This window comes from Tupaia chinensis, unplaced genomic scaffold (assembly GCF_000334495.1).
Source record: "Tupaia chinensis unplaced genomic scaffold, TupChi_1.0 Scaffold000354_1, whole genome shotgun sequence".
Classification (NCBI taxonomy): Eukaryota; Metazoa; Chordata; class Mammalia; order Scandentia; family Tupaiidae; genus Tupaia; species Tupaia belangeri.
The window spans coordinates 5,597,494-5,619,705 of NW_006159849.1; the positions used below are offsets into that span (position 1 = coordinate 5,597,494).

Here is a 22,212-nt window from a genome sequence, read left to right on the forward strand (position 1 = left end):
GTATGTCTGTAAGCAGTCTACTACTTACTGCTAAATTAGGACTGGTGGTGCTGAAAAGCCATCATCTAAGCACATACGCCCCAGCAGCACTTAGAGGGTAAAGAAAGGGGGTAGAGAGAAGGGGATGGCATTTTGGAAGGATGAAGAGGAGAAAGCGCATCTTCTGTTTTAATACTCTGGCTTATACCACCCCTTCCCCTCTGATGTGCCCTACAGTCTTCCCAGACAAAACTCTTCTCGTTTGAAGGACTGAGCTAAAATATCCATTCTGTCTGAAGCCGCCCTTTACCCTTCCAGCCACCTGCCCCATCTAGACTGTCAGAGAAGCTCGTTCTTGCATGTGCACACTTCTTACATCCCCTGCAAGCCCCAGAGGAGCCTTCCTCTTTGTCTCAACCAGCGCTGTGCCCTGAGATCTGCAGGCATCCAGGACACATTCAGTCCATTTAATTTTTTCCAGAGGAACCAATTGCTTTCTTTTAAGAAGACATAAGAAGGGCTGGCAGGTAGTGTGGTGGTTAAGGGCGCTGGACTCCCACATGGCCGACCGCGGTTCGAGTCCTGGCCTGTTCAGTTGCTTTCTCACTTTCCTTCTCTGGCTCTTCCTCTCTATCTATCTCTCTGTCCCTCTCTGGTCAAATTAAAATGAATAATTCTTTTTTAAAAAAGAAGACATGAAAATGTAAAGACCTTGAACCTGTGCCCTCATTTTACAGCCAACACAGGGCTAGGTGCAGAGAGATGCACGCAAGGACTTCACCTCTGCCAGTCAAGGTGATGGTGCCAGACTGTGACCTCTGGGAACAGGAGGTTAGGCTGGAAGTTCTCCACCTGCTGCACAATCTCTCCTCCTAGGTGGTTTTAAAAATGCTGACTTTCTTTTCCCAGCCAATGAATCAGAATCTCCAGGGGTGAGGCCACAGGCATCTGCATTTAGAAAAGCTCCCCTGGGGATTCCCTCCCACAGCCAGTGATAAGGACCCCTGTTTTAAACCAAGCCATATTTACAATTCAAAGTATGTTCTTTCTGGCTTTTAAGAAATTGGAGCCAAACTATAGGCACCCCTTAAACAATTCAAGCACCCTCAAGCCTGTAGGTCACAAGTTCAAATGCCTTCAGGGTCCATCCAAGCCAGTATCTGAAAGGAAGCCGCCCTGAGGGAGTCACCTGGAGAGCCCGAGACCACCTGTCTTCTCTAGCTGACAATAGCCCTAAGGAGGTACCCGCCTACTGATCTCAGATCTTGGGACTTTTTCTTTTCTTTTCTTTTCTTTTCTTTCTTTTTTTTTTTTATTTCAAAAGAAGTTGAAGAGATTGATATTCTATAAAGTTTATCTAATCTAAAAATTCTCAGCAATTAAAATGAAAACAAAACACTGAGTTGGTCAAACAGAATAGTCCCCCAGGCCACTGTGCACCATCCAGCAAGGGCTTCATGGTCTCTTTCAGTTTCAATTTCACCCATGTTTCCATCCCTTTCTTGCCCCTCCCACACACTTTTTTTTTAAGAGAGATTTTTGCTATAGGGCATGTGCCCTCACAGGACATACAGAGACAGAAAGCGAGAAGTCACGCCCCAGAGGGGATGCCCACGGGACAATCAATCCCTTCTCCTCCATTCTCTTCTTTGGATCTTGGACATGCATGGACACTTGCCTGGCGTGAGTTTTAAGCTGCTGGGTCCAGGACTCAAATCGTGGTTGAAGACATGGGAGTCCAGAGATGTAACCATTCTGCCATCTGCTGGTCCCGTATTCTGATAAGAGGATTAAGAGTAGAAATGCAAGAATGTTGCCCAAGTCATTCTGCTCTCATTTCTCTTTGGGAACTGTCTTTCCCCAAAGAGCACATCATCTGTTCTGCTTCCCAACTGGCAATGTTCAGGGTGGGCTCCAACGTGGGGAGGCCTGTGGTGGCTCAAGGCTGCTGGAGTGGGTTGGATAAGTCTGTCTAAACCTGGGTGTTGGTGCCCACTTGCGGGATCCACCTGCCACAGGCTGTGGGCTGGCCCCAGATGTCCTTTCTCACTTTAAATCGATTTTATCTTTCAAATTTCCTTTATAGAACAAACTATAATATAAATTTAAATATAAATTTAAGTTCTAGCATATATTGATTTACCTCTTATGTTTAAATTTAGCTCTTTTACTAATGAGATGTTTTCTTTAAAAACAAAATCGGGCCAGCTCGGTGGCACAGGCAACAGCTTGTTCCATGCTGGATCTGTAGGAGAGACTGTGGGTTCAACTTATGCTGGGCTGGTGTCCATGATCCTGGCCTAGGGTAGTCTGGGGAGACTGCGGCATAAAACCCTGTTGAGGGTGTTTGTCTTTCTCTCTTTCTCTGTCTCTGTTTCTCACTGTCATAAAAGAAATAAAAATTTTAAAAATGAAAATAAATACCATAAGGTAATAAAATGAAGACAAAGACAACCACGAAACAACACTCTAGCATCCCTACCACCATTTCTTGCTCAGGTAAACTTACCTTGCAAAAACTCTACCTGAGTAATCATCTTAAAAAGGGACAGACATTCCAGCAGGGTGTTATGCTGTCTCTCTCTGATGGTCTGGGCTATTTCTTCTATATTGGAGACTTTCCCTAACCCCTGAAGAACTCAAATGCCTCATTACACTACTTCTGCTCATCTTCTCATTTCAGACTTGTGTGAGCCAACAGCTAGGTGTCTGAGGACCTGCAATGAGGGAGAAAGTGGGTGTTGTTCCTTCCCCAGCACCACTATCACAGCCTAAGGGGTGGGGCAGGGGTGATGGAATTTGAAGGGGATTAAAAGGACAGGACCAGCAAGTGCACCCAGCTCTTCCTCTTCCAATTAGGTGTGGACCTTGTACCACGCTGCGTATTGGACTCCTCCCTTACATGCCTGGATTAGCACAATCTCCTCCTAAGACTTAATGTGAGGGGAGATTTCCTAAGGGAAGAACACCCCTCATTCAATATGAGGAAGGTGTGCCTGGATGGAAATGTAAGATTCTCATCAGAAGAGTGATGTTAGGAAAAAGAAGCTGTCCGATGCTCCTGTCTTAAAAGAGTAAATCCTGTTTTGTTACCTACTATTCAACAAAACACATGTCCCTAAACATGCATAAAGGCTTACAACTGGAGCCATGTTGAGTCTCTACACAGTAGGCTTTCTTTATACTCTGTGTTGCCTTGGAACTATTACCTTAATCACATTTTAAGAAGAGCCTGTATCAATGTATTTTTATCCAAAGATTTGAAGCCAACATTTAAAAAAGTCAAGTGACAAAATAAATTGAGAGAGGGACCAGCAGTTAGCGTAATGGCTATGTCACTGGACTCCCACGTAGTCGAATGCAGTTCGAGTCCCGGACCCGGTGGCTTAAACTCACGCCGGGCGCGTGTGCGTGCATGCCCAAGATCCCGAGAGGAGAATGGAGGAGAAGGGATTGCGGTGTGGGCACCCCCCATGGGGAGTGATTTCCTGCTTTCTGTCTCTCTGTCTGTCTGGCGAGCACACGCACCCTATAGCAAAAACCTCTCTAAATAAATAAATAAATAAATAGAGAGACAAAGAACTAAATAAGGGAATTAAGACCTTAGATGATCATAAAGACTCTACAAAGGCTATAAATAAGAGATAATAAGGACGGTTTATTACCTCACATCTAAAAGAGGTGATAGGTCTAGAGAGCCTGTCTCAAGAAGGAAGGAAGGTAGACCAGCTGGCCTTACTCCTGGAAGTCACTAATGCAGGTTCTTCTCTACAGTTTCAATCAGCTCACCAAACTGGATGAAACTGATAATATGCCAGGAGAAAAAAGGAACTGATGGAGGCCAGCCCCTGGAGCACAGAGATTAAGCACTGTGCAGAGGGAGTCAGAGCCCACATAGTCAACTGAGGTTTAAATCCCAGCCAAGGTGATGGGTGTGCAGAGATCCCCAGGACTCCGACAGGATGAAAAATTGGAGGAAAAAAGACTGCTGTGTGACAAGGCCTAGTTGAGAGTGTCCCCCCCCTCCACACACACACACACACACACACACACACACACATTCTGGCATTAAAAAACATAAAAGTAACTGATGGGAGGGCCACCTCCTCTCTCTCTGGTTGGGTTGCTAACAAGTTAGTCAAAGAGGCAGGAAAAGGCTATGGCAGCTAGAAAAAAGTTTCTAATTGGCCTCTGACAATAATCTTGCCATGATACCCGGTTACTACCTTGGTACCCAAGGCATTTAACACACAATACCTTTTATTTTAAGTTAAGGTTTTTGCCACAGGGTGTGTACACCTGCTGGAGAGAGACACAGAGAGACAGTGAGAAGAATAGTGAGAAATTGCCTCCCAGGGGAGATGATCATGCTGCTATCCCTTCTCCATTCTTCTCCTGTGATTTTGGGCACCCACAGGAATATACTGGTGTGATTTTCAAGCCCACAGGTCTGGGACTTAAACCATGGTCAACAATGTGGTAGTCCAGCACCTTAGCCACTATGCCATCTGCTGACCCCCTTTTTAGGGTTTTGTCATAGGGCGTGTACACTCACTGAAGAGAGAGAGAGAGAAGAAAAGTGAGAAATCACCTCCAGGGGATATGGCCATGCCACAGTCCCTGCTCCTCCACTCTCCTCTTGGGATTTTGGGCAAACATGCACATGCGCCTGGCATGATTTTCAAGCCTTCAGGTCTGGGACTCAAACCGTGGTCGGCCATGTGGGAGAGTCCAGTGCTCTAACCACTATTCCTCCCACACGCCCCCTACAATACCATTCTATGCTTGCCTTACATGATAAAATGAAAGCAGATGCTACAACTTCCACAGAGGAAGACAGAAAGAGAATGTGTGACACAGTGAAAGCCACCTGTTCACTCGAGAAACACACTCAGAAGAACAGTCAGAACATGAATTAACAGCATGATCAGCTGGAACTGCAAAGAATGCAGCTGTATCAGACTGGCAGGGCTTAATTTAATCCCGCAGATCGGCAAACAGGCACCAGGACTATTTTTTATTCTGTATTAAATACCCAGCATCTTGCCAGCACAAAATAGGTGCTTTGCACACAGGTACTGGTTGAATTTTCAGCCTGCTAACTTCACAAAGAGTACCAAGCAAGGCCAGTATGCATACAAAAGAGATGGCACAATTTTTGCCTCTTAAAATCTGAAAGCTTGCAGATTGGTAAGGTACACAACCATAATTCTTAATTAAAAACAAGAAATGACAACAATACAAAGAACTCTGGGAATAAAGAAGAGGAGATGAAGCTCTGTTGGGAGTATCTCAGGAGTATGGTTAGGAGAGATAAAAAAGGTAGCAGGATTTGAAGGGTAAGAAGGGCCTGTATTAATAGACCTGGGAGGGACCAGCAGTTAGCGTAATGGCTATGTGGCTGGACTCCCACGTAGTTGACCGCAGTTCAAGTCCTGGACCTGGTGGCTTAAACTCACACTGGGCACGTGTATGTGCGTGCCCAAGATCCCAAGAGGAGAATGGAGGAGAAGAGACTGCGGTGTGGCCATCCTTCCTAGGGGATGATTTCTCACCTTCTGTCTCTGTCTTTCTCTGTCTTTCTAGTGAGCGCACATACCCTATAGAAAAAAAATCTAAAAAAAAAAATAGACATGGGAAACACACCCAGGCCAGGAGAATACTGCTTTGAGCAAAACCACCAACTGGGAACAGGGCAGGGTGGACAGGGATGAGAGCTGGAATGGAGAAGACGCCCATACTTCTTACACAACTCTTGGACACAGCTGGTCTCGTACCACCTATAACCCTGGAGGACTGGGAGGGGCCACCATGATTTCTGAGGGTAGAAGGACAGGAGGAACAAAAACAGTCTATAACCCTATGATTTCTGTAAAAATGAAGCCCAAACAAAGGTTCAGAGTTACAGGAAGAGAACAGAAATGAAAGTCAGCAAAGGTGAGGCCGGGTGGTAGTCCAGTGGTGATGCAACTGGACCAACATGGGAAAGGTCCTGAGTTTTCATCCTGGGATCTTCCTGAGCACATCTGCACATGCCCGGGATCCAGGACAGATGGCACTGGGGTTGGATTGTGGAGTGAGGCCCCTGTTGGGCGTGCCCATGTGTGCACATGCGTGTGTACAATGAGTGTCTTTCTCATGGAATAGACAGATAGATGGATAGGTAGATAAGGCAAAAGTGTTCGGGAGACAAAAAATTAAAACGCATGCAAAGCTCAATGATCCTTAACCAGCCAGCCTTAACAAGCACAATCACAGAGTAATGAGTATTAAGACAAAGACCAACTCTCACAGGGCCAGCCCATTATACCAAGAAGGAAAATGGCTTCCCTTCTGCCAAATAAATCTCTGAGTGGTCATTTTAAAGTGAGCGACTGAATGAATGAACTCGCTGAACTATAGTGTTTCTACTGAGCTTCACTTCCTTCTTCCCAGGAGTCCCCAAACTATACCCCAACTGCAATTGACCACCATGTATTTAGAGAGCCTACTTCATCATTAACATGTCCAGAAGACAGAACACCAAACAGTAAAACCCCAGAGGGAAAGCCCAGCCCTAAGTCCCCTTTACCTTTATGGAAGATGTTAGGTCTCAGGTTTCTCCATCTAAAATCAGCATCCTGAGGTGGTGTGAATTCCAGTTGCAATTTCCTAGTGCTCAAATAATGTCCTAGTACCCATCGTCAGAGAACACCCAGCTCCAACACGTGTGTGAAGCGTGGCAGCGCAGGAGACAACGCGTGGGCCTGTGATCCCTCACGGGACAGGCTAGCAGGTAGGTAACCAGTCACAGAGCTCAGGCTGTGATGTGGCCATTTCCCCTGACACTGCCAAACAGCTGTCCCTGGGGCCGATCTGGAAGCTGTGTAAAGTGTGGTGCTAATGGAAAAATCTGGTGGCACAGGGCTTCAGTGTTTTGCAATTTTTTCCTGTAAGCTGCATTGTTGGAATGGTTTGACATGCAAACCACCCCTCCTCCCCCCTTGGCCTACAGACGTCCAGGTCTCCGCCCTGGTGTATTATAAGAATTGGTATATCACCAGGCTGATTCACCGCTCGACGAGGTGGAGCACTGGTCAGGGTACGTGCTTCAGAAACCCAGCAGGTACTTCTGCCTGCTCTGCCAGCTCACCAGAAGACAAACTGGTCTTTGTCCTCACAGTTGGAGGGGAACATGCCAAACAGGCTGCCCCAAAAAAACATTTCCATGATGCCTCCCTGATTTGAATAAAGCATCCCAGGCAAACAATCTAACACACTGAGGGAAGGGAAATAAAAGAGCTGTTCCTTCATGAGTATTTAGACTTAATCCAGGGGGATTCTGAAAGCAGAGGAACAGGGAACGTTTTTTGATTTTCATTAGAAGGAAAAGTTGATGCATGTGACTGGGGTTTAAAAGACATTAAGCATCGGGCTTATGAATTATTGGAAATATCTATTCTCTATTTCTAGTTTGGAATTCTCCCCATTTTTTTCTAGTGACTAAAAGTATCTGCTGTGCAGAAACGTTTCAAATACCTTGGCCTAATGGAAAGTTGGTTCAACCAGAAAAGTGGGCAGGGATGGGAAAATCTGGAAGGACAAGCTGAATCAATGTTTTCACAAAATTATTTGCAAAGCTGATGGGATTTATCAACTAAACCAAATATTATGAGACTAAATTCAGAAAACCATGACTATCTTTTCGTTCTACCTAACAGAGATCACATCTAGCATACAAAAAATCCATTGGAGAAAAAACTTTTCTAATTAAATAAAATCATTAAATAAATTTAAGTAAAGAAAAAGAACTAAATAAACTTAGTATTTATGACTAGAGGTAAGTAGCAAACTGCAGCCATAAATGTTTGGGCTAGGAAAAAAAAGTACTACCTACTTTAAATACAGGCATATATGGTAAAATGATAATCAAGGTCTCCACCTCTGATCTGGGAGAAATGCCAAGGACCTCTCAAATCTGGCTTGCCATAAACGAGAGTGAGAGCACAGAGACTTAGCTTTTAACTTGCAGGAGGGGAAGAAACCCATGAGCCCTCCCCCAGTCCCCTGCCAATTTGCTCCATGGCATAGTTATCGTTCATGTCTACAGTTCTGCTGATTAGCGAATACTACAGAATACTAGATCATCTGAATTTCAGCCATGCCTTGGTCTAAGAACTGCTAGGATGAGAAATCTGGTCATAGGACCAGCAGACGGCGTAACTATACGTCACTGGGTAGTTGACCATGGTTCGAGTCCTGGACCTGATGACTTAAAACACTGTGTGTGTGTATGTGTACATGCCCCAAATTCCAAGAATGGAGAAGGGATGTGGCGTGGCCACCCCCCAGAGGGTGATTTCTCACTTTCTTTCTCTCTGGTGAGTGCACGTGTCCTATAGAAAACTAGGGCTAAAAAAAAAGAAAAGAGAAAGAAAGAAAGGAAGGAGGGAAGAAATCTGGCTACTATACTTAAAAAAAAAAATAGAAAACTAGGGCTAAAAAAAAGAAAAGAGAAAGAAAGAAAGGAAGGAGGGAAGAAATCTGGCTACTATACTTAAAAAAAAAAAAAAAGCCTCAACATAGCAGCACACTTATTTGTAAGTACGATCAGCTGCTCACACAGAACGACCAGCCGTGATCACTAATGGTACATGTACAGATGAGTAACATATTTTAAAACTTCTCGGGCTTTCAAGCTTCATAACGAACTGCAGCTGAAAAGCAGGAACAGGCTTAGTTTCTAAACATGAGCATACTTTTCCTAAAGCATATGGAAATGAGTAAATCATTACAGTTCATTCCAAAAATAGCCAGCAGAGAAGCCACAAGAGGAAACAGAAAGTACTAAGTCTATTTTAAACTTAGGATTTCTACAATTATTTGAATGAATTTTATAAAACCTGATTTGCTAGCTAGGACTTCTTTGAGTTTTTTTTTTTTTTTTATTAGAGAGGGACTCAAAATAGTTTTCAACAGTTTGCCATAAAAGAGCATGAATTTCTCGCTTCTGTGAATTTGTGACCTTTGCTAATATGTTTCAAGGCAGATCTAATCAAACAACCTTTTATACACAAGTACCCAAAAGCTGAAACTGTGAACTTGAGTCACTCATGTTCCTCGGAGTCCACACCACCTTTTCTCAGAAACTGCACAAAAGAGATGAATTGAAATGATCCTGACCACAGGAAGAAGGCAAACCCTGGAAAAGGAAGCAAGTGAGCAAGACTTTTGATGGGCTCAGCTAGCCCGCTCAAGTCCTTCAAGAAAGGGGGGAAGTGCACGATCAGAAATAAACGCCAGTACTCACGGTGGGACAACTGCCAGCCAGCAGGGCACACGCATTCACGACCCTGCAGGAAGGGCTGCTTCCATCCGGAGGTGACTACCCACCTCCCGACTTCTTGGAATAACAGCAACAGCTCAAGTTCTTAACATAGCGAATCTCCCTGTTGGGTTTTACTTCGTGCTTTTTCTTTCTCGGCACCTATGGAGCATCTGGGCAGAATATCTCTAACCTGAATATTTCTGCCCTGCACCGCGAATAGCAGAGGCTGGAGTCTACCCTTGCTACATCCGAACAGGCTGGTGCTTACTGGAGGTAAATCATCTTCTCCGTTCAGCTGGAGAGCTGGAGAGGAGAGGTAATCGCCTGTCTGAAATCTGATGCTTAACCCTTTAGACTCACTCAAGGTTTGAAGCAAGAACATCTAGGAGGGATAACAGCTGCACGTTAAAACCAAAACAGGCAAGCTCCCACCAGAGGGGCTTCTCAAAACGGCTCCAGGGACTGGATGAATTCTGGGGTTTGATTAATCAGGCTGGCAAGACTTCAAAACTCAGGATTCCCTGGGGGACCAGCAGTTAGTGTAATGGCTATGTCGCTGGATTCCCACGGTTCGTGTCCCGGACCTGGTGGCTTAAAATTCACGCCGGGCGCGTGTGCGTGCATGCCCAAGATCCCGAGAGGAGGAGAACGGAGAAGGGATTGCAGCATGACCATCCCCCCTAGGGGGTGATTTCTGTCTCTGTCTGTCTGGCGAGTGCAGGCGCCCTATAGTGAAAACCTCTCAAAAACAAACAAACAAACAAACAAAAACCTCAGGATTCCCTTTGCAGGTAGTTCCAGCATTTTATGGCCATAAAACCTAAATGTAAGTACTTCTTACTAAAACACAAACAAAACCTGTCTTCTCAAACACAATCACTATAGAAATAAATGACTTTCTGAAAAGCTTCAGTGAGAAATTAACCCTCAATGGACCAATGGCTTCATTTAGAGTTGAAAAGCATAATCTAATTAAACCCAGTTATTAAACACATCTAATACTAGGATGAAACTGCAATAAATAAACATAATTATAATATGTTTATTAACTTGGCTGGATAAAATAGTTCACACTAAGAAAATAACTTACTAAGATATACCCTGTCAGGGAGGATATTCTATTTTTAGTCTTCTACTTTCAGGTTTTATGTAGTTTTCTATTTTTCCTGTTTAGGCAGAACTTCACAGATACCATACCTCTGATATTAAATGTCCACATAATGTCTGAACAAAGAAGAAAAGACACTCCATATTCAACTTCTGACTTAGCCATTAACTAACCACATGGACTGGGAAAGTGATAAAGGGAAGCGAGGCTGAAATAGAAGATAGGAAACACCCCCTCTTGCTCTTCCCCGTTAGAAAACTGTTTTACCTCCTCACCTCCTCTGAGAGTCCTGAAAACACTTGCAAACAAGAACACATATTTTAATCCTTCTGAAAACGGAATGAGGAGACCCTGGGAATTTATGGAAGGTTCCCATGAAGCAGCTGGTTTCTCAGCAGCATACCTGCTGCCTTCAGAGTAATGCCAACGAGGACAACAGGTCCAAGACTCACCCTCAGTGAACACAGCCTCTGCTGTGCAGATTTTCCTTAAGGATGGTCTTAGAAAACACCACGTTGGTTCCAGTCAGGCCAGACAATGCAAACTGATCTTACAGTTGACAAATAAAATGAGCTGTCAGGTTCACTGCAGTGGGCTCAGAGTTCTGTTTGAGAAATGCTCCTACCCAGAAAAAATATTTACACAACTGAGAGTGGGCTGCCCTGCACAGCAGCACGCTGCCTCTCAGCCCCAGTCTTTGGCCCTGTCTGGTTGAACTGGCCTTATCAGTGGCCTTTGTACCTCATTGTAGATCAGCATAGAGACAAAACCTGGAGCCAAATAACTGACCAGGGTAACAAGAGCCATGAAAAGAGGTGTGCCCAGCCAGCTCCACAGCCTAGTGGTTAAGGGAGCTGGATCCCACATGACCATCTGCTGTTCAAATCCCAGTTCTGGTGGATTTTTGAAAAACACACCAGGCATGTGTGTGCATGTCCAAAATCCCAACAGGATGGAGAAATGGAGGAGAAAAGATTGTAGAATGACCACACCCCACTGGGAGACGCTTTCTCCCTCTTCCTGTCTCTCTGTTTCTCTCCAGCACCCACACGTGCCCTTGGGAAATTTAAAAAAAAGAAAGAAAGAAAGAAAACAGTTTTACCCCTTAACCCAGTTGTTCTGGTTCTATAAAATTATCCTCAGGAAATAATCAAGAGGTGGAGAAAACCAGGCAAGAGGATGTTCTCTGCATCGTTACCTACAATGGGAACAATCTGGAAGCAGTTCAAATGTCCAACCACAAAAAAAGTAATAGTACTTCAACTACCAGGAACACTGTAAAAAATATTATATGACCACTGGAAATATTAATTTGGATACTATAATTTTTATGAAGACTTGGACAAATGCAAAGAATTAAAAGCCCAGAGCTGAATACCAAAATAAATAAAAACTTAGGGAGGGGATCGCAGGTGGTATGGTGGTTAAGGCGCTGGACACTCCCACATGGCCAACCATGGTTCAAGTCCTGAACCTGGTGACTTGCTTTCTCACTTCTTCTCTCTCTTTCTGTCTCTCTCTCTGGTCAAATTAAAATAAATGAATGAATAAATAAAATTAAATAAAATAATTCTTTAAAAAATAAATAAAAACTTAGGGAAATTGACAAAGATAAAAAAGAAAAACTAAAATTAAGATGAACTGTGGAATTTTGAGTAATTCCTTCCTTCTCTTTTTCTATATAATTGTATAAATGCTAGTATATTGATTTAAATAACCATATTTTAATGCAGTTAAATAAGCACCTTAAATAAGTAAATATGTACCAGTCTAAGTACACACACACACACACACACACACACACACATCGATATATATATATATATATATATATATATGAAAGCGAGCAAGAGAGAAGAAAGTCTATGAAAAACAAATAGCAGGACCAGCAGGTGACGTGGTTGTTAAGGTTCTGAATTCCCACATGGCTAACTGCGGTTTGAGCCCCAGACCTGGCAGCTTAAAAATCACAACAGATAGGTTAATATTTTAAAAATAGAAAGAAAAAGAATAAGAACTATCAAGAGGGCGCAATCTGTAATAAACTGGTAAAGGCAACTGAGACCAAAAGTAAAGATTGTAATGGCAGGCATAAAAGCCCTTCACCACGTCCATCCTTTTATTTCATTCAACTGTTAGATGAGGACAGTAACACAGTTCTTGACCCAATGTCACAGCACCCAGCAGGGTCCTAGCGGAGGGCACCTTGGCAGGTGTTTGCCAGATCAGGGGCTCATGACAAGAGAAGAAGGACAGTGGTGCTAAGCCTTGTCGTAAGACCAGAATTTTACATTTTAAAGAATGTTTTAACAGCTGTTTTTTATTTTTTTTCTCTCAACAACCCTGTGAAAAAGGTAGGATGGGTATTATTATCTCCATCTGACAAATAAGTCACTTGCTATTTGGCTTCTAAAGGAATTCTAAGCTCTAATTAAAGTTACACAACATTAATTATGTTTAGAGAGGTATCAATCAGTGTGTCCAGTTTACAACATGCTTCAGAAACCTGGGGAAAAAGCAAACTGTCCTCGTTCCTAAACCCCAAAGAAATACACCTATTTCCTAACCATGATCCCCATTTACTTCCTAACCAGCGTTACACGAACAGAAAGGTCAAGAGCAATTTATGAAGCTCCATCTCATTACAGTAACAAAAGACAATGCAGGTTTTTACTAATACACACTTCCACTAACCTCTTGAAAACCCCAGGATCCTCTACTTGATCTGGTAACCCCACACCAAAAGGCCCCAACTTCCACTAGAAGGCACAACACTTGTGGGCAGCGATTTTTGCCTACTTTGTTCACTGCTGTATCTGCAGTACCCGAAACAGTGCCCAGCACATAGTAGGTACACATTAATATTTGCCATGTGTTGGGGCCAGCAAGTGGCATGGTGGTTAGAGGTGCTGGACTCCCACATGACCGACCACGGTTCATGTCTCGGACCTGGTGGCTTGCTTTCTCACTTCCTCTCTCTCTCTCTCTCTCTGATCAAGCTGGAAAATAATAATGACAATAATAATAAATAAAGTTAAATAAAATAATTATTAAAAAATATTTGCCATGTGTTAATTAAGTTTGCTTCTTTCTTTCTTCTTTTTTTAAAAGAGAGATTTCTGCTATAGGGCGCATGCGCTCACCAGAGAGACAGAGAGAGAGAAAGACAGAGAGAGAGAGAGAGAGAGAGAGAGAATGAGAAATCACCCCCTGGGGTGATGGCCACACCACAATCCCTTCTCTTCTGTTCTCCTCTCGCACACACATGTACCTGGCATGAGATTTTCTAAGCCACCGGGTCCAGAACGTGACCCACAGTCGACTATGCTCAAGTCCAGTCATCTGCTGATCCCAAATCTGTTTCATAATAAGCAAGGTGGCACATACACAGTGGCTTGTTGTATCATCTTTTCACGTCGTGTGTGTCTGACATGGATCGGAATACATTTTAGAAATCACAACAGTAACTAACTGCTCTTACTTTAAAATCAGTACCTTTAACCCCATCTAATGACAGACTGAGTGGAAAGACAGGTGTAACAGTGTAACAGGACGGTGAATGGGCCTCATTCAAAGCCTAAGTAGAGACGGCACTGTGAGATGTCAGGTGTATTTTGCAGCTTGAGGGCACAGTCTGGCCTTGTACGTATTTCCTGGCTATTCTTCTTTTGATTCTCAGCAACATGAAAAGTATTTCTTTGGCATTTCCCTGATTCCACCTTCACGTGAGATTTCTCCTTATGCTCCATGGAGCCAAAACCCGTGAGTTTCAGGACATGAGCTGGGGAGACCCTTCCGAGAACAACATATCTAGGGATATATATATCTATATAATATTTATATATATTTCATTTACTCCACATTTAAAACTCCTGCTAGGGCCAGCCCCTTAGTCTAGTGGTTATGAGGGCTGGATCCCACATGGTTCCAATCCTGCCCTGGGGGCTTGAGAAACAGGCCAAGTGTGTATGTGCATGTGCCCAACAGTTCCGTAGGATGGGAACATGGAGGGGAAGGAACTGAGGTGTGACCACACCCCACTGCGGGGTGCTTTCTCCCTATTCCTCTTTCTCTGTCTCCCTCTGGGGAGTGCATATGTCCTCTCAAGACAAAACTCCTACTAACCAACCTGGGAACTTACCGTTTCTCATAGGGAAGAACATAGCTGCCATCTAGCTCTATTTATCCACGTTCATCTGGAGTCTGTAAATAGTTACGTTATTTACATTTCAAAATAGATTATTTATGACCAGTATACACTTTTGTATTTACTGGGTTTTTTTTTTAAGTTTATTTATTTATTTTTTAGGTTTTTGCCATAGGGTGCATGCAGTTGCCAGAGAAACAGAGACAGTGAGAGAGAAAGTGAGATATCACCCCCTAGGGGTTATGGCCATGCTGCAGTCCCTTTTTCTCTATTCGCCTCCTAGGATATTGAGGACACACACCTGGTGTGATTTTCAAGCTGCTGAATCTGAGATTTGAACTGTGGTTGGCCGTGTGGGAATTCGGTGCCTTAATCACCGTACCACCTGCTGGCCCCTGTAATGAATTCTGAAAAAAAAAAAAAAAAAAAAAAATCAAACCCTTTTTTTTTCTTTCTTTTTTGAGAGGTTTTTGCTATAGGGTGCATGTGCTCGCCAGAAAGACAGAGCAAGACAGAGAGATAGAAGGTGAAAAATCACCTCCTGGGGGAATGGCTACGCCACAATCCCTTCTCCTCCTTTCTCCTCTTGGGATCGTGTGCATGCATGCACACATGCCCGGCGTGAGTTTAAGCGACTGGGTCCGGGACTTGAACCACAGTCAACTACATGGGAGTCCAGCAACATAGCCATTATGCTAACTGCTGGTCCAGAGTAGCTATTTCTTTTGTAACACAAAGTGGGAAAAGAGGCCAGCAGGTTGCATACTGGTTAAGGCACTGGACTCCCAATGGCCAACCACGGTTTGAGTCTCAGATCTAGCAGCCTAAAACTCATACTGGGTGCATGTGCATGTGTGCCCAAAATTCTGAGAGGAGAATGGAAGAGAAGGAACTGTGTTATGGCCATCCCCTGGAGAATGGTTTCTCACTTTCTCTGTCTCTCCGGCAAGCACACACATCCTGTAGCAAAAATTTCTTGAGAAGAAAAAACCTCGAAGTTGAAAAAGATTAAAAGAACAATTTTTACAGGCATATTCTTATATGAAATATAAAAATTTTAAAGACTATATTGAAAAGAGGGAAATATTTATTTTTAGATAGTAGCATTATCTGTAATTCTCATTTTATTTTTCTAGAAAATACGTCATGTATATTTATAAATTTTGTATAATGAGCATCAGATATATGATGCACAAAGTATGTATTAATAACTCACATATATGTAGGTATTTATGGAATCAGCAGTTAGCGTAATGGCTATGTCACTGGACTCCCATGTAGTTGAATGCGGTTTGCATCCCGGACCCGGTGGCTTAAACTCATGCCGGGCATGTGCGCGTGCGCGTGCATGTTCAAAATCCCGAGATGAGCATGGAGGAGAAGGGACTGCGGCGTGGCCATCCTTCCTGGGGGGGGGGTGATTTCTCACTTTCTGTCTCTCTGTCTCTCTCTGTCTTTCTGGCGAGTGCATGTGCCCTATAGCAGAAACCTCTCAAAAAAAAAAAAAAAAAAAGAAAAAAAAGAAAGTATTTATGTGTGTGTATTGTATATGAATATGTATAGTTATGATTTACACATCAATAATTATTTAAACATAAATGACGGAGCTCTAATCAGATTTGCTTACAGAGGTCATGGTGACTAGAAGAAGCATAAACCTTCCCCAGCCCAGTTCAGACCCATGTCTGTAGTGACCAGTTCACACTCTGACCCATCAGAGTGCTTCCTTTTGCTTTCAAACTCAATTCTCAGGGGTGTTAAGCAGGGCACTGGTGAGGAGGGAAAGCTGTAGCTGGATCAGCAGACCTTATGAGAAAGGAAAAAGGAAGTACAGGGCAAAGCAAGCTGGAAATGGAGCAAAGGGCAAACGGGGCAGGTATCTAAACCCCTGAGGACAGGATTTGGCTAGACCCCCAGTGGGTCAAGGTCCTGCAACACCAAGGGCCACAAGTTCCCCTTCTGCTGAGTTTGTGAATGGATGCTAGTAGAGGAGAGGGAAGGAAACCACAGCATCAGAGGGCCTTAAAACCTACACACTACCTTCAGCGTTCCCCAGTGCTCAGTCTTCTCCCTTATCAAATACCTTACCAGAGTAACAAGTACAAAATCCTGAATTTTCTTCCTTTGCTTAAGTAAGTCCGACTTCTCTGTGTCATGACATGGCATGATAAAGGTAATGATGGTGACAGCACCACCTCATACAATTATTGGGAGGATTACGTATGATCATGCAGGCAAAGCATTCCAGGCACCATGCTGCACAGTGTTCAATGAACGTGAAAGCATTGTTATTTGCACTTTTATTTTTGACAGCAGTCCCTGAGCAGGATCTATAAAAGTCCAGAGAAGTTGGTCAGCAGAAAAGACAAACAGAAAAATGGACAGGAAAAAAATCAGTCAGCCTAGAATAATCAACTGAGTTTACCTGGGTTTGGGCAAGCTGTAAGGTTCTTGCTGGCGGGGAAGACCTAGGACTGCTTGAACACAAAGTCTTGACCACGGCCGGAAATGCCGTCTTCAGAGGTGTCCTCTGCTACTGTCTTTAAAACTGCTTTACAGCTGAACAAGACCTGGACTACGTTTCTTGTGCTCTCACTGGCCCTAACCCTGTAGATGGATATACTTACCGATGTCTTACTACACACGTGGAGAAAAAGACCTGATCATTTCAGTTTGTTCTGGAACCAGGACTCTAATTCAGGCCTCCTGGCTCCAGTTCCACACTACCCAAATGAGGTTGCCATTTGAGGGTGCCCAGAGCCAGCAGACCTAGGGCCCTGAACTCAGGCATTCAGAAAGCATTCCCACATGGATGATTACTGCTCTCACTCATTAGGCCATTTGGCAGATAGCTCAAAAGAGAAATGAAAAATTGGCATGCTGTTTCTGGTCATGTACTACTTCTTAGGAAGATTTTCTCTGCGCTTGTTCTACAAATTTCTACGCCGTCTTCCAAAGCAATATTAGCATAGATACTAGTTTAGCACATAACCGAGGCAGGGTTGGAGTCCCAGGCCTTTATGATCTATTATATGGCTTATTGCATATTCCTCTCTGGGAAAGTCACTTTACAGAATGTCCCCTTCTCCTCCTCCTTTTCTCTTGGTTTACCAACATCAAATGAAAGCTTCTTGGGAGTGGATACTAGGAATTGGTTTTATGCACTTAAACTTATTCCTTCTCTCCTCAGTCTCTCACAGATGCATCAGCATTCAGGATTTTACATTTATCTTTCGACACTTCAATGGAATTGACTTAAGTAATAATTTACCTAATGATTTCAGAACAGAGAGACTCTAAGATTAAAGCGAACTTTCCAAGAGATAAAACAACAAAACTTCAATGGATAGAAAATTGCTTTGAAATCCTAGTATCCTAGGCACCTTGCTGTTACCTACTATTAGTCTGAGAAATGAAAAAATTAGTTTGAGCGAAGACATACATTGAACACAAGCACACACGCCTAGAGCACAGTTACCTGAGACACAGCCGTTAACCTTTGTGGTGTGGGCCATGCTGGCTTGAATCCAGTGACAGGTCCAGAAACGGGTGAGGAGGCATGCAAATTTTATGCATCAAGTTTCCAAATGCATTCAACCTGAAACAATAAAGAGAGTCCCATCAAAATGGATCATTAAAAAAATATGTACAGCACTAAATCTTAGGCTTGTGCTTACAAAGATGACCGCTAATGCAGAAGGCAGATAGAATGAGGGAGACACTGCGGATCCAGGTGGTGCCCACACAAGGCTGGCCACGCAGTATCGCGACAACACACTGAGGATGCGCCCAGTGGATGGGCCCCAAAAGAAGGTTTCCCAGCCTAAAAGCCTTACTGGGAAACAAAGCTGAAGAACCAAAACTGGTCCTCTAGAAATGGGGCTACGTTAGGAAAGTGGTCTTCAAATAGAAATGGCCTCCCACTATCTATTGCTCTGTACCGCTCTATGACCTTTTGCACAGAAAAATGGAAAAATACGTCATGACTTTTCCGACAACCCCATATTTATATTTTTAAGCTTATTCCCCTTTCCACATATGGGTTAAGCTGTTTCATTTACCTAATTGCAGTTTCAAAGCAATTCTAGAAACAAATGCTCACTGTTTTAAAAAGACTAACTTCATGGAAATTCTTTTGAGAAAATCTTAAGTTTTTCTAATGTCTGCCTTTTTTCCATGTAATCTCCTTTGTAAAACACAAATCCAACCCAGTCAGTCTTCCTCTTTCTTAAAATAAAGAAAGAAAGAAAGAAAGATTTTTTTCCATGAGAGAGAAAGAGAGACTAAGAGACAAATACTCCTAAGAGGTTCTTCACACCCCCAGTCTCAGCTAGTCTATACCATGAGCACATGTGCACATGACCAGGATGCTCAAGGAGGTTCTGGGATGCAAACCTAGGAGCTTTCTTGTGTGAGTCTAGTTGTATTACTACTACACTACCATCTGGCTCCCAGGCAATTACCCTCTTAAAGCATATTATCTTCATGACCTCCCACTGATTTATTGGATAAACCACAAATAACGCAGTATGGCACACAACTGTGAATCAGAGTCTGTGTTCAGCAACATATTTTTAACTTTATAGTGATTTTCTATTTAAAACTTCCTTAAGATTAGTACCACGAGACTTATAATTACAAAATTTAAAATAAATGAAAAAGAAACAAAAAAAACTGGAAAAATAACATTGCTCCAACACTTGCTTTTTGAAAATGCTTTCTGAAAAAAAAAAGGCAAAAAAGAATTATATATAAGAGATACTCCATTTCCATTCTGCTTAACTTGTAACTCCAGACCTGCAAAATTAGAAGCTAAACAAATTCTGAGCTGAGAATGGAAGCATCGATTCAGAAACCCCCATGACCCCCCCCAACAACAGGATAATATAAAAATAATAATATCCATACAACAGGACTCTAACATAGCCATTAAAACCATGTAAAAGTTCTTGATAATATGGTAAAACACTCAAAAGTGTATTCATTAAAAGAACAGACCCAGGTGTGTGGTATGTGCTGCTAAGACAATTGCTCTGTAAACTGGGACAACATGGAAGGCCTGGATTTAATTCCAGGTTCAATCTCGAGGCTGAGCAGAGTGGCATGCTCTGTGATCCCAAGACTTGAAGAAGCTGAGCCAGGAGGATCATGGGCTTGAGGATGGTTTGAGCAACACAATGAGACCTCATCTATAAAGATGTGTGCCTCTACTTAAGCTGGGAAGTTAAGGCAGCAGGCTGGAAATCCTGTTTTTAAAAGAAAGAAAAGAAAAACATGGGCCAGCAGGTGGCATGGTGGTTGAGGGAGCTGGATCCCATTAGGCTAATCATGGTTCATGTTTTGGACCTGGTGCCTTGAAAGTCATACTTGGTGTGTGTGCGAGCAGGGCCCCAATTTTTTTTCTCTCTCTTTTTTTTTTTTTTGCTAAAGTGTGCGTGTGTTTGCCAGAAAGATAGAAGAAGAGAAAATGAGAAATCACCCCATAGAAAGAGGGCAAAGTTGCAATCCCCTCTCCATTCTTCTCTTGGGATTTTGGGCACATACACACATGCGCCTGGCTTGAGTTTTAAGCTATCAGGTCTAGACTTGAACCACCATTGGCTATGTAGAAGTCTAGCACCTTAACCATTATGCCAACTGCTGGCCTCAGTGCCCAAAATCTTCAGAGGAGAATAGAGGAGGGACTGCAGCATGACCATACCCCCTGGGGGAGATTGCTTAGTTTCCTTATCTCTCTCTCTCTGAGTGTGCATGCCCTATAGCAAACTATTAAAAAGAAAAAGACAAAGAAAAGAAAAGAAAGAAAGAAAAAAGAAAGACAAAGCTGAGTGTATACTATCATAAACTCAACAAAATTTAGTTCAAAATATCCATGTACATATTTATACAATAAAGACAATTAGGGAGAAATTAACAAAATGTTCACTGTAGTTGCTGCTGGGTAATACAATTATGTATGACTTCAGCTCTTTTACTGACTTTGTAATAGTAATTATTATTATTTCAAGTGAAGCACAGTGGGGTAACGAAGCTGCTGCTTTGCAAGCTGAGGCCGTATGCAAGGCCTGGGTTTGATTCCCAGCCCACTCCAAGAGGCTGGGCGTGGTGGTACCCACCTGCAGGCCCAGCCACTTGGGAGGCTGAGGCAGGGTAGGAGGAACATGTCACTCCAAGACCCTATCTAAAATACCTCTCTCTCTCTCTCTCTCTCTCACACACACACACACACACACACACAAAGACATATTTAATTTTGTTTTTATTTGCTTTTAAATCATCAGGGAAAAGAAAATGTTATTTAAAAAATGCTATGCAAAAGGACTATTAGGCTACAGTCATGAAGATTATAAGTGTTCAGAAATAAAAGTAAATAAAAAGGAAGGAAAAGGAAATGACTGTCGCTTTGATCTCACAGGGTGAGAATTTCTTGTTGCTTAGCTGGTGAAATTTTCTTCATTGTTTGTATGGACTTGCACCACGGTCAAAGCTAATCAGTGTGAAAGCAACTCAGTATGAACTGCAACGGACCCACTCTCCAACAGGCTGCTTCTGACCAGCAGGCTCCCTGGCACGGCTTTTCCAGCTGTGGTGACCAGCGCTTGGCTTACCTGGGGACTCCATGCTGGTCCCCAATTGCTGGCTGGCGGCACACCTGAACAGGACGGCTCCTAGCTCTCTGACTAAGGGGCAATCACCTGATATTTTCTTGGAAACAAAGACACTGGATCAGGTCCATGACACTGAAGTTGAAGGCTAGCACCTCTGTGCATAGCCAGAGCTGAATCAAGAGGCAGGTTTTGGGGATAGAGCAAGCGTTATCTTTTAAGAATAACTGCGAATTTCTAACAAAGGCCCAGCTTTATTAAAAAATAAAAATTAAAAATGGGGCAGTCCAGCCATAGTGGTGCAGGTGTTGCCACATGGTATTAGAGCTATACAATGGTATGGCCTTATGAGAAGGCCCTGGGTTCAGTTCCTAGGTCGACTTGAACATTGCAGGCATACCTACGGATGCACTGTGATCCTGGCCGGGTGGGGGCTGCAGGGAGCCAATTAAATGATAAGATACTTATTTAAAATTACATTAATTTGGGGCAAGCAGGTGGTATGGTGGTTAAGGCACTGGACTCTCATGTGGCCAACTGTGGTTTGAACTCCGGACCTAGCAGCTTGAAAATCACACCCGGTATGTGTGCGTGCTTACCTGAAATGCAAGAGAAGGAAGATAACTGTGGCCTGACAGGACCCTGCTGGGAGTCTTTGTTTGTATGGCTGACTCTCTCTCATAAAACAAACAAACAAACAAAACTTTTAAAAAACCTGAAGCCTGGCAAGACTAGAAGGGGAGGAGTGTAGAAATGAAAGGGCAAAGAAGCCAATTCACTGGAATTATTCAACTAATAACACTATTCAGAGCCAACAATAACAAAGACCTAAGTCCCAACCCTGTTAACCAGCCCCTTGTTAGCCTTGTGCGTCGGCACTCTTGCTTCATAACAGCCTGTAAATAACACGTTTAAAATCGCGAAGGAAAACAGAAGACAAGAAGAGACAAGCCGCGTGTGTGATGGGTGAGTGAGCTATGTGTCAAGGTATTTGGATGGAGATGTGCCCAGTCTTCCCAGTCGAGCTCCAGGAACTCTGGCCCGGGTTTCCTCTCGTTACTGAACC

The 22,212-nt window shown here is 43.2% G+C and overlaps 1 protein-coding gene across 6 annotated transcripts in view; it reads right to left on the reverse strand.

Moving 5' to 3' along the window:
- KANK1 (KN motif and ankyrin repeat domains 1) overlaps positions 1–22,212 on the reverse strand; it is a 145,808-nt gene that overhangs the window by 45,919 nt on the left and 77,677 nt on the right. For 3 of the 6 annotated variants that reach the window (XM_006152447.1, XM_006152448.1, XM_006152444.1), the window contains exon 2: positions 18,020–18,139. In XM_006152447.1, the coding sequence (XP_006152509.1) occupies positions 18,020–18,056 (37 nt within the window). In that variant the 5' untranslated portion in view covers positions 18,057–18,139. Of the gene's footprint in view, positions 1–6,550; positions 6,638–9,268; positions 9,377–10,846; positions 10,917–18,019; positions 18,140–22,212 lie in introns of those variants that run through there. The other 3 variants (XM_006152450.2, XM_006152449.3, XM_014589331.2) reach the window with 3 other exon arrangements.